This window comes from Monodelphis domestica, chromosome X (genome assembly GCF_027887165.1).
Source record: "Monodelphis domestica isolate mMonDom1 chromosome X, mMonDom1.pri, whole genome shotgun sequence".
In the NCBI taxonomy this organism is placed as follows: domain Eukaryota; kingdom Metazoa; phylum Chordata; class Mammalia; order Didelphimorphia; family Didelphidae; genus Monodelphis; species Monodelphis domestica.
In genome coordinates this window covers 47,949,143-47,961,887 of record NC_077235.1, presented here as the reverse complement: position 1 = coordinate 47,961,887, position 12,745 = coordinate 47,949,143, and the positions used below count along the sequence as shown (strand labels likewise).

Sequence of the window (12,745 nt, the reverse complement as noted above, 5' to 3'; positions counted from 1 at the left end):
TGGACTCAATGACCTTTAAGATACCTTCAAGCTCTGAATTGAGGATCCTAAATTAATTCTTCTTGGTATTATTCCAATTCAGTTCTCATGGTTTGGAGAGTTCATAAGTTGATCTTGAGGCTCCCAGGAGAATTCTTTTATTTTTAAGTTTCTTTCTTTTTTTTTAGCCCTTATTTTCATAGTAGCAACTAAGATAGGAGGGCAAGGGCTAGGCAATGGAGGTTAAGTGACTTGCCCAGGGTCACACAGCTGGGAATTACCCAAGATCAAATTTGAACCCAGGTTCTCCTGATTTTGGGCCTAGCACTTTTTCCACTGAGCCACCCAGCTGCCCCAGCAGCTAAATTATATAGCCCTTTTGGATGATATCCCACTTGAGCCTCACAAAAACTTGGGGAAAGGTGCTATTATTATTCCTGTTTTAGTTGGGGAAACTGAGGCAAAAAGCTGTTATGTAAGCTACACAGCATGATTCTTTTAATGAGAGTGAGTATATTTGTGAATTTCCAGAAAAAAAATTATATTCATTGAATAGAACCAGAAGGGATCTTAGGGTTGTATAGTTGAAAGTGTGCTATATTTGGAGTTGGTGAGCATGTTCAGTAAGGGTACCTTTTTCATTTACTAAGTGTGACCTTGAATCAGTAACTTTCCTTCTCCCTGCCTCAGTTTCCTCTCGTGTAAAATAAGGCAGTTGGATTAGATGACCTCTAAGCACCAACACTATGATCTTCCTCTTTGTCCTTATTTTCTAGAGAAGAGAATAGAGATCCAGAGATGGGAAGGGACTTACCCAAGGTCATATGGGGTGTTGGAGGCTGGGCCAGAACTAGAACTGGTGTCTATTGGCCCACACTTTTCCATATATGTGGGATATGTACGGGAAATGATATCACTGTGGCTGGTACCTGGCTGGTACCCAAACAGTGGGTGCTTAATCCATGGAGTAGGGGCATGGCGCCTATTGGCCAGATGCTGCACATTCCAGAGGCAGAGGGCTGGATCACTTGACCTTCCTCTCACTTAACGGGAGGAGGCGGGAGCGGGGAGGGGGGAGAGATGTGTGGTAAGGTCTCTTTAAGAGCTCTGGCCGCGAGGAGTGGGCGGTCGCTTGGCTAGCCTATGATGGGCTGATTTTTCCGAGCCCACGCCTCCCTTCCCATGAGCCCTCGGGCGGGGCCGGGGACAACAAACGGCATCTGGTTTGGGGGGCGGATGCGGTGGCATTGGGGTTGGGGTAACCATGGCTCTGAGCGCCTGGCGGAGGGTTCCCGTGCGCGGCAGCGGCGGTTCGGGCTCCCGCACCCCTGCGCGCGGGCGGCTTCTCTGGCTACTTTTGGCAGTTGGCGCTTGTGGCTGGGCGGGTGCCCAGGACGGTGGCGGAACCAGAGTCGTTGGGGCCATGGAGGAGGAGATCGTGTCCGAGAAGCAGGCGGAGGCGAGCCACCGGCAAGACAGCGCCAACCTGCTCATCTTCATCTTGCTCCTCACCCTCACAATCCTCACCATATGGCTCTTCAAGCACCGACGGGCCCGTTTCCTGCACGAGACTGGCCTGGCCATGATCTACGGCAAGTGACTCCCTCTTGCCCCCCATCCTGCCCTTTGCTCTCTCCTTCCTACTTCACCTCCCGTGGGGAAAGGGAACTCACCCCTTGTCCCGGGACCGTCCCAGGACCGCGGCTGCTTGGGGACCTCGGGGAGATGGGGGGTGGGGGGTAGACGCGTCTCTCTCTTGGCTTATTTGAAATTGAATCGGGGCACCCTGCCTATATAGAAATATGGGGGTTCTCCGAAAAATTGATTCGACTTCATACTTGTCTTCTCGTACCCACGAGGTGGACGAAGGGCTTATCTTTTATCTCTCATTGTGTGTGGTCAAACTTAAAACTAAGGGACCTTGGGGAGCCGATCGGCTGATCGATAACCCTAAGCCGTGGCTCCTTAACAACCTGTTGGCCGCGGTCTAGTGTGAATTTGTTCGAATGTCACGCCGGAGGTTCAGGTTGTCCCAAGACCGCTAAGGAAAGAGTTAAAAGTTTTCCCAGGACGGTTGTTATTACCTAGCGATCTAGGCGGTTAATCTAAAACTAATTATAAACACTACACATCTGCAGGATGGCGATTTTGGTTCCTGAGCTTATTAACCCTTTGCCAGTGGGCTCAATGGCATTCTGGGCTGGTTTTTTGTTTTGTTTTCGTTGCTTTTTGCTTTTTGGCTAACGGGTAAGCAGGAAAGTAATGGCACATGGCCCCCTTGGTAGAAACTGATCCATCTCATTCTCGAACCGCTGCCTCCAGAGAGGTGTTGCTGGCTGTCTTAATCAAAGATGACTGCAGCGAGTGATTACTCTGTATATGTGTCTTTGCTTATGTCTGAAGAGACCGGTGGCGACAAATAACCCCTTCTACACAGCATACAGGTGAAGATTGTGTTTTTTCCCTCACTTGTGGCTGTGGCAGGGAGCCTGCCAATGTTTGCCCCTTTGCCTCAGACTCGCAGTCAGTTAAAGACTTTGGCTCCCAAAGAGCCAGTCCATTCATGGAATGTTTACCTCTGAGTATGCATCTCAAGGAGGATAAGAAAAGGTAGTTCTCTGAGTTTCAGAAAAATGCATACCCGTAGACATTTTCTCTTGTAAAATGATTTCCTTAGCTTAGAGCTCATCATAGTTTTGGAAACTTGGCTAACTTTTTCATCTCTTTTTCTTTATAAAGACTCCTGAGGGCATAATCCTACTGTGTTATTTGATCCACCATAGTGAAATATAAAGCATTAGAAATTGTACTGTCTAAGACTTTTAAAAAGGCTCTGTTTGCCATGAATGGGATCAGATGTTGCATATTTCTCGCTTCACTTTTAATCTTTAGGTTTATTTTTATCCAAATAAATTATCTAGATTGCTGGTTTTATTCATCTTGCTATAATGCTCAATTTTTATGATCATTCTTAACATTTATTGGGTATCTAAGGTGTTCTAGACACAGGAAGTAACCCCAAACTGTAAGACCAAGTCAATAGCCCAGTTAAGAAGATAGAAAGAAGACACACACAAAAATATCATTGGCACAAGTAGTTGAATATGCCAAATTCTTCCTTCCTAGGAAGACAAGCTTTTTCTAGGCTGGAGGGAATGCTATAAATGTTCAATTGTGTATTGGAAGCATAAAAAGCTTCTCTAATCATTTTTAAATGTTGCATTAAAAAAATAAAACTGTTAACCCTCACTAAATGGATAAATGGTTAAGCTTAAAAACCTAGAGAATTTCAGTTGAAAGGATTAATTATTACATCTTCCAAAGATATAAAATTAGTCAGAAGCAAGGAAAGGACTTCTCTTCCTCTCTATTTGGGTGAGTGGGGAACGTTTTTTCCTCTGGTATTGCCTAATGTAAGAACACTAATTCAATTCTATCAAAAGGCATTATTACTCAAAGCTGGGGGAGAGAAAGAAGAAATAGGGCTAGGCTTTTACCCTTTAAAAGTTTAGGGGAATGCAAGACAGGTAAAAATATATCCTAATTTGTATCAAGTGCATTAGAGAGGATCAGAGTACTTGTGAGAGTGCTGTGAAGGGGAACTCCTGTTGGGAAGTATAGGAAAGGCTTCTCGTGATGCCACCTAGATTGGGTCTTAAAAGATGGGGGTCAATTTTCCAATCTGGGCACAGAACAGGAGTACATTCCAAATGTGGTAGGGCTCTCTACTGACTCTTAACCCTTTATAGATCTTTTTCTTTGATTTCTGTCTACCCTCTCAAGGTTTCTGGATATGTAAAACGGGGATTGGTGATATTTGTCTACCTGTCTCTCTCATTGAGTTAATGTAAGCCTAGATGAGAGGTTGAAAAATACTTTCAGATTCTCAGTGCTGTACAAAGTGAAGCTTGGTTTTCAGGGTTTTTTTAATCCAATTGAGACAGTTTTTTTTCCTTTCTTCTTTCATAACATCTTAAGTACTGGCACTTTTATTTCCTTCTTGTCTACCCTTCAACCTTTAAGATTGAATCCCCTGATTCCTGGCTCTCCCCACTTTGAGTCAGGTTTTCTATTTGAATCCTAGAAACACTATTTAAGGGGGGACTCATTAACCCTTTGATTTTTCTCTTGAAAAAATAAGATTTTTTTTGGTGAAAATTAGTTTATATAAACTAATATGATTAGTTGATTGTCCAAATTGCACCTTAAAATCATTTGAATATTTATTCAACTAGCTAGTTTTCTTAAAAGAATTTAACATAGAAATTGTCAAATTAAGCCTTAAGTTCCTATGATAAGGAATGTCAGTTTGTTTATAAATAGTATTTTTAAAGGGTTCAGGGCAGGGGAAGAATATTTCCCTTTGTCTTAAGCTTCATGCAACCTAAGCCTAAGACCTAAGGGTCACTTAGTATGATTCATTAAATATTGTTCAAAGGTCAACAAAAATGAAGAATTGTGCCTCTTTTTCTGACTATTCTCTAGGTCTTATAAGACTGTGAAGTCTTTTCCAACAGCCTTAAAAGAAATGAGCAGATGAAGGGATTTCATATGTGTGTGTGTGTGTGTGTGTGTGTGTGTGTGTGTGTGTTTAAAGACTCTAAAATGTAATCTGCTTTGGCCGTGATTGATGTCAGAATAATAAGATATTTCATCATGGGCATCCAAATCTTGATTTCTCCTTCTGCAGACTGGAACAATGAACTGAAACCAGCAGAATGAAATTTAAGAGGGATAAATGTCAATTCCTACATTTTGGTTGGGAAAAAACATACACACACAAATGTATAAGTATAGAAAGGGGGTACCTATCAAATGAATCATGGGGTGGAGACAGAAAACTAATTTTTAATATGATTGCACTATGAAATGGGGAAGTCATGCAGTGGGTTCTATGAAAAGATGATTTGTAAGATATTTTCTCATTAGGTAATCTTCCTGCTCTATTACTTATATGCTGCTCTAGAAATATTGGGGTTAGTGATCTGTGATATTACACTGGGGAAAATTACCCATCTGTCCATCCCCTGCTTATGAGGATGTCAGGCTCTCCGACTTAGGAATTGAGCAGTAATTTCAAACATGTTTGTATTTCAGGCTGAGTACCAAATCTAAGAAGCTCAAGCTTGGCTAACATCATTGTGTGTGTGTGTGTGTGTGTGTGTGTGTGTGTGTGTGTGTAAAACCAGTGAGGTTTTTTAGGGTATGTAAGGGACCAATTGACACCCACAAGGAGCTTACAGCACTCTCTCTTTTTAAATTCCAGGACTTTTGGTGGGCTTGGTGCTTCGCTATGGTGTTCACGTTCCCAGTGATGTTAATAATGTGACATTAAGCTGTCAAATGCAGACTAGTCCGGCTACCTTATTAGTGAATGTTAGTGGAAAATTTTATGAATATACACTGAAAGGAGAGATCAGTTCACATGAACTCAATAATGTTCAAGATAACGAAATGCTTAGGAAGGTAAGCTTTTAATCACTTGGTTTATTTTTTATTGTTTTTAAATTCTAGCAGCAAAATGATACAGAAGGGAAAAACGACAAATATCTTTTACAAATTAGAAAAGATTCAGTGGGCTTTTTGTAAACATATACAGTAAAATGTCAATATGATGCTTTGGAAATTTCATTTTCTGATTAAGGTCTAACTCATTAAGTTTTCTGTTTTGACCAGTGTTCCAAATATTTCTAACCAGCTTTGCTGCCTTAATCTTTCTTGGATTCAGTTGTTGTAATGCTTCAAGGTGCTTAAAAATAATAACTTCTCTTGCTATAGCACTTGACAGTTTATCAAAGGGCTCTCCTCCCAATAGCCCTATCGGGTAGGTAAGATATGAGTTTTAGCCCCATTTTTTAGATGAGGAAACTGAGGCCCAGAGATGTTAAAAGAATGCCTTGCCCAAGGTCACATAGCTAGTAAGTGCCCCAAACCAGGCTTTTAAATCCACTTCTCTTTAAAAAAACCAAACCAAACCAATCATTTCCTGATATATTTCTTCACTCCCTTTAACACTGAACCTTCCCATGGAACAAAGGAAAACTGTTTAGTACAACTGACTAAGCAATTTAGGCTAGAAATGTATGCTACCTTCTGATGAAAAGAAAGGATGTACATTTCATCTTCCAAGCACTTATTTCACTCTATTTATTGCCATAGTAGTTCCCATGATGAGTATTGAGAGTATAGATTCTATAGAGAATTGAGATGAATCTCTCCTGATGCTCCCTCCCCAACCTCAACAGCTTCTCCCATTGTACATAAACATAAGCATACATACATTCCTGAAGTTGCTTGCTTCTGTATCTGTTTACCATTTCCACCTTGGCCTGCATAACCTTTTTTCCTAGCTTTTCTTTATCGCATTTGCTGGAGTTGTTACATTCTCCTTCCCACCTCCTATACCGTCTTCCCCTCCATTTCCCTTAATTTCTCTCATCTTCTTTGGTCAGCAAAATAACCAAGTATCTATAAAAGAAGACTGAGTGCTCATCACAGTGTTCCTTTGATCTTAATGTCTTCTCAAGAGTCTTCTCCATGGGACGCTGGCCAATGTTGAACCCTTAAGTTTCCCTCTGCCAAATTTTATTTCTTGTAGTGATGAAGCAACGATACAATAAGTTGTAATGATATGCTTACCATTAATAGTAGAAGCATTTCAGTTATCATTTTAATAATTTGAGACTAGCTTAGTGTGTGAGGTCTTACCAAATATTTCCATTTCTAAGGTCTCAAAACCTTTTTTTCCTCCCTTTAAACAGGTAACTTTTGATCCCGAAGTATTTTTCAATATATTACTTCCTCCAATTATATTTTATGCAGGATACAGTCTGAAACGGGTAGGTGCTTTTACATTTGCATGGCACATAGTGGGTGTTTAATAAAGTGCTTTTTGAATTCAGGTGACTTTCCTGTGCTCAGGTGCTTGGGAATCTCCTTAATTTGTAGGTAATATGTAATAATGTACCTCTCTAATATGTAATCTCCCAAATAATGTAGCATTTTCCATACCCCCTCCTGCCTCTTTCTTTTACTTACTTGATCATATTTTCCCATTTAGGTCTTCACACTGTTGCCTTTTCACATTTACTCCTTTTAACACAAACAATGCATGGAATATTAGTACCTGAACCCAGAGTTTTTATTGTCAGCCATTTGGTATGTATCCTACAAATGTTGGTGGAATCCAGTAACCTTGGACCTTGTTTTTCAGAGACACTTCTTCCGAAACCTTGGATCGATCCTAGCATATGCTTTTCTTGGGACAGCCATTTCTTGTTTTGTGATCGGGTAAGTATTTGTAGCCCCAGGTATTTAACCTCGACATTTGGATTTCAATATTTATCTTCATATAATATATGCTTACTTATGCATATGTTTGTGCCTGCATACATAAATGTCTTATTGTAACACCATATTTTTAAGCATGTCTAGAAATGTTTTCAATACAATGTTTTAAATTACACATTTGTTCATATTTCTCAAAAGACTACCATATCCTAGCAATAGCCTGTTTTCAGTTGCGATCACCTAGAAAATACTTAACTAGATTTTGCTCACACACACACACACACACACGCACGCATCCACTTTCCCCACTATTCTCTGAGCCTCATTGCTCTTTCACAGCAGTTTATGTGTGTATGAATTGCAAATATTTTTACTGAACAGGTCAATTATGTATGGCTGTGTAACCCTGATGAAAGTAACAGGACAGCTTGGTGGCGACTTCTACTTCACTGACTGCTTGTTATTTGGTGCCATTGTGTCAGCAACTGATCCAGGTATGCCTTATGTGTTTCATTTGCTTCTCATAACTTTTCTCAGTCCAAGCAATAAAACCAGTCTGGTATTCTCTGTGGCGTAAGCACCCACATTGATTTACTTGTACTTTATTGACCATTCATTTAGATCAGTGGTTCTCAACCTTTCTAATGCCATGACCCTGCAATACAGTTCCTCATGTTGCAGTGACCCCAAACCAAAAAATTATTTTGGTGGCGACTTCAGAACTGTAATTTTGCTCCAGTTCTGATTCGGAATGTAAATACCTGATATGCTGCATTATGTATTCTCATTGCTACAAATTGAGAGGTTGAGAACTGCTGAATTAGATGCTATTTTAGACTCACAAAATATTTTTTTTTATCCAGTACCATTCGTGGTGGTACAGACCTTTCTGCCTGAAAGTGGGAACTCATTATAAATATGTTCATTAAGTCAGTAACATCTAAACAGTCCTTCCACATTCCTAGGACAGCAGTTGCCTAAAATCTTTTCAGTGTCTGGCTTTAGAGTTTCTGAATGACAAAGGATGTGAAATGATGGCTATAGGTCATATGTACCAGGTGTAGTTTTAACTCTAGGTACAGTTTAATTGTGTTGGTAGGCTTTTGTTTGCCTGGCAGAAAAATACTTCTCCGAGATTGGATTTATGCTTACAAAGAGGTGTTTAATGCAAAGGGGATTGCTTCTCTTGTGCGTTTCGAGCCCACCCTTCTAAAAGTGAGTGTTGCTGGGCCAATTTAATTAGAGCAAGCTGGATTTTAGTTCTCCTCCTGCAGCCTCCATGTGGCAGACGGCTACATTCCACTGAGGGTTAGAGTTTTGAGGGATAAAGGAGTCAGGAAGCAAAGAGGCTAAGACTTTGGAACTTAGGGCAGAAGCTTGCTCTGTTGTACCTTTTGGTATCCAGTTGGAAGAGGCTTGTTTCACTTTGCCTTTTGACTCTCTCACTATCTTAAAGCCGAAATATGTGGTCAATCCGAAGGTTCCCTCTGAGAAACTCTATGAACTTTATGGAAAAGGGAGGGAAATGTGACCTTTTTCCTGTATAAGCTAACCTTGGATTAAAATCAAGTAGGATCTGTTTTTAGGCTAGCAAGTTGGTATCATTCATCAGTTAAAGATGGAGCTCAAATGATCTTCTTGAAGACCTCCCTGGCTTTCTTCTGAATGCTCGTATAGTTAGGTGTCAGTACAAAGTTATCTTAGCCCCGGAGGCTCAAACTGTATGGCTTTCTGCTGGCCCTCAGTTTGGTTTCTTGTTCTTTCCAGGAGCTGGCAAGCTATTATATTGCACAGTCTCCCTTACTGAAAGAGAATTGCTTGTACTTTTCAGATTCTCTAGGCAGTATGATTACTTATTCAAGTTGATCTCTTTGGCCTTGTCGTTTCAGCCTCCTCTTTTTTTCACTTTGCTTGCAAAAGGTTAACTAGTTGGATGATTCAAACAAACCCCCTTTTCCCTTGAATCTTCCAGATAAGTAGCTTTATGTTCTCTTGAATTAGACAGTCTCAGGCTTTTCCTTGGACCATGAGGCTAGCCTTGTCATGTTGCAGCAGCAGCTCAGCTCAAGAGAGGAGAACCATAGGTTACTGTTTAATATTCTAGAAGCCACTCTTGTCTTGCTGTTATGATATCTGTATGTTCCAGTTGAAGTGCTTTACAAGGGAAATTGCATCTTTTCAAAATGCTGGCTTCTCAATTTTAGTTGCCTTTGGAAGAAGCACTAGCATTTTCGGACTACATTAATCTTCCATGGTAGCCTTGGTTTATGCAGCAAGTGGCTCAGCAGTGGAGGTTATAATACAGATGACTTCAGTCTCTTCTAATTTCTCTTGGGTTTCCATATAACTAGTTTTTAAAATTTGGAGTGAGTTACTTCTTTCCTGCCTCCCCTCTCCTTGCCCCAAGACAACAAGGAATCAGTATAGTTGATGTCTTGTTACAGTAAATAGCCCACCTATTAATTCTGACCAGAATCCTTGGTGAAAGATTTTGACACCAACCAAAAATCAGCCTTGTCCTTGTTTTCTTTATTGTCCACATAAAGCATTGTTCTTGATATATGGGTGCCCCATGGAGAAAACAAGCCACAAGGTCAAGTTCACAGTGGGGATTATCTATCTATCTATCTATCTATCTATCTTTCCATATTTCTACCTACAGCTATACAAACAATATTCTACAACATAGAATGGAGATGATTACTTGGCATAGGATAAACTGTGGATATAATCTTTTTTTTATTTTAATTTTATTTCATCAATTTAGAACATTATTCCTTGGTTACAAGAATCATATTTTTTCCCTCCCCTTCCCATAGCCGACACGCAATTCCACTGGGTATTACATGTGTCCTTGATCAGAACCTATTTCCATGTTGTTGATGTTTGCATTAGGATGTTCATTTAGAGTCTACATCCTCAATCATATCCCCTTCAAGTGTGGATATAATCTTGATGGAAAAGAAAGTGAAGAAGAGATATTTTTGAAGCTCATGCTCTTTGTGTGATCATACTCAGTCCTCCTGAGTATTAACAAAACCCAAGGCTTTTATTTTAAGCTGTTTTGTAGGTGGAAAAAAGAATTTTTGTGTGCATGCAATCCAGGGAATGATGTATTTGATGTCATAGCATAAAAGAAAATGTTGACACATATCTGAATTTATGTTATAAATTGTCTTAGAATTTTTTTTAACGTAAGAAGTGAATTTCTGAGAATACAAATCAAGTCCTTGTTATGATAAAGAAAATCAGTTATGGCCAATGTATCAGTAATGACCATTCTTAAAGCATATCAAATTCTTGTCTTTGTCAGTGACTGTTCTCGCCATATTCCACGAACTTCAAGTTGATGTTGAACTCTATGCGCTTCTTTTCGGGGAGAGTGTCCTTAACGATGCTGTTGCTATAGTGCTGTCTTCGTAAGTGTGTTGGGTTTTGGTTTCTTTAAACTTGGGTTCTATATGCTAAATATTACAAAATAGAAGCCCAAAGTCACATTTCTAAATGAATGTGATCTGGATAAAATACTTCTAATCTTCAGAATTAATTTGAATGAAATACAAACACGTAGGCATCACCTAACCTACCTCCTATTGCTATAATTTCTAGATTGCGGTTGCTATGCCAATTGGTCTCTCCCCCTTCCCTTCATAGCAGATAGCTTAGGAACTATTGTCCTCTAATTCACTAAGTCCTCTGTATCCCTGAGTAAGCACCCCCAAGGTACTCTGGACCTGTTCTTTCTATAAGGGGGAAGATGAGGGAATGGAGGGGACAAAAGCCCCTTACATTTTTTCTTTAATTCCCTTCCTTCCTCAAGTTTCACCTTCTAGATATAACAGAAGAACTAATTTAACCATCCTAAATACCTTTTTTGCCTTGCTGCCAAATGAAAAATCATTCTTTGGGTATTGGCTCTCCTGTACTGGTTTCATTTCTTCCTCCTAAGTTTTGTCATTTAGGATTTGGCTGTACTTGGCAGGAAGTTGGACCAATATATTTCAATGAGTATAGTCGTGGAAAGCCTTTTCCCCATCTCGCCCTCATCACTGAATTTTCACAGCTATTTACAGCTCATATATAGTTAATTTGGGAAATACAGCACAGGACTAATTTCTTATAGAACAGTGATGGTGAACCTTTCAGAGACCGAGTGCTGTGCCCACCGTTCCCTGCCCCACCAAGTGTCATGCCCCCCCCACTGAGTGCTGCCCCCCTCCCACCTTATGCCCCCCACTTTACCCCAGACAGGGGAGGGAAGAAGTGCTCCCATTGGGCTGCTGGGCAAAGGGTGGAGTGAAGTGAGGAATGTCTTCAGGCGGATGGAAAGGGGGAGGGGAACAGCTCCGCCCCAAGTCCCTCTGGCTTTCTAGTAATGAACCTTGGTGGACAACTATAGGTGTGCTCACAGAGAGGGCTCTGCATGCTCTTTTTTTGGCATGGCTGTCATAGGTTCGCCATCACTGTTATAGAGATTTAAATTTTTGTTCCTTTGTCCAATCTAGATGCAGAGTCAAAACTATGCACTAATTAGGAGAAAGAAAAATTAAATACAAGGTTGCTAGCTGTGTTGTTTTATGATAAATGTTTATTAAAGAACTCAGGGTGGAGAGCATGGTGCTAGTTTCTGGGGCAGATTCAGAGTTTAGATAAACATCTGGCCTCTTTCCTCATGGAGCTTTTAGTCTTATTCAGATTCTAATTTTCTGGACCATTTGTACATCTCAACTCAGTAATACTGACTTCAAAGAGGTCAAGAGAACAGGGAAATGCTAACTTCTTGGTTGTCTGTGCTCCCATATATGTCACTAATAAATAATCCATCTTTTTCATTGGCCTGATGGCTTGAGAGTTGGGACTTCAATTCTGGCTCAAACAGATGTGCTCTTAGCTTTTTTTTTCCCTCTTTAAAGTCAGAAATAACATTTTATAAAAATGGATTTATTTTATTTTCCATATTGTCCATTTAAAATTGGATTTAAAAGATCATCTGAAATGCTTTGGGGTTTGACCTGAAAGTGTAAATATTTGCAAAAAATAATTTAAAAAATTTCACTTGTCATTATTTACTGGGTTTATCTGAAGATTTTTTTAAGAACACAAGCTATGATAATAACTGAAACTTCTTCAGCACTCTGAGGTTGAAGGCAGTGTTTCCTTCATCTGTCTCATCCCTCCTCCCTGGAGGTAGTGCTAGTGCCCTTCCTATTTTATAGATGAGCAGAATCGGTGGCCACTTGGCCGTCGAGAGTTAGAAACTCGGGCCTCCGTAGCCAGTGCTCTTTGCCTCACACCCCACTGCCTCTCAAGAGGCTGCATGATTATCTTAACCCAGTTGGGTAAATGAATTCCTGTCTCAAAGCAGGAAAGAAACAGATCGTGTCAGGGTTTCATTGGCCCCAGGGGATCACCAACTAGAGTGTTTGCTAAATGCCTTTAGCAGCACCCTTCATTTGCTTTTTTGGAAAGTTAGAAA

General features: G+C 40.3%; 1 protein-coding gene across 2 annotated transcripts in view; it reads left to right on the top strand.

The window, feature by feature from the left end:
• The first annotated feature begins 1,156 nt into the window (after positions 1 to 1,156).
• Positions 1,157 to 12,745, top strand: part of SLC9A6 (solute carrier family 9 member A6) — a 33,900-nt gene continuing 22,311 nt past the window's right edge. The window contains exons 1-6 of one of the 2 annotated variants that reach the window (XM_001380844.4): positions 1,158 to 1,571; positions 5,246 to 5,445; positions 6,741 to 6,818; positions 7,193 to 7,269; positions 7,651 to 7,763; positions 10,583 to 10,688. In XM_001380844.4, the coding sequence (XP_001380881.1) occupies positions 1,244 to 1,571; positions 5,246 to 5,445; positions 6,741 to 6,818; positions 7,193 to 7,269; positions 7,651 to 7,763; positions 10,583 to 10,688 (902 nt within the window). In that variant the 5' untranslated portion in view covers positions 1,158 to 1,243. Of the gene's footprint in view, positions 1,572 to 5,245; positions 5,446 to 6,740; positions 6,819 to 7,192; positions 7,270 to 7,650; positions 7,764 to 10,582; positions 10,689 to 12,745 lie in introns of both variants that reach the window. The other variant, XM_056809475.1, reaches the window with a different exon arrangement.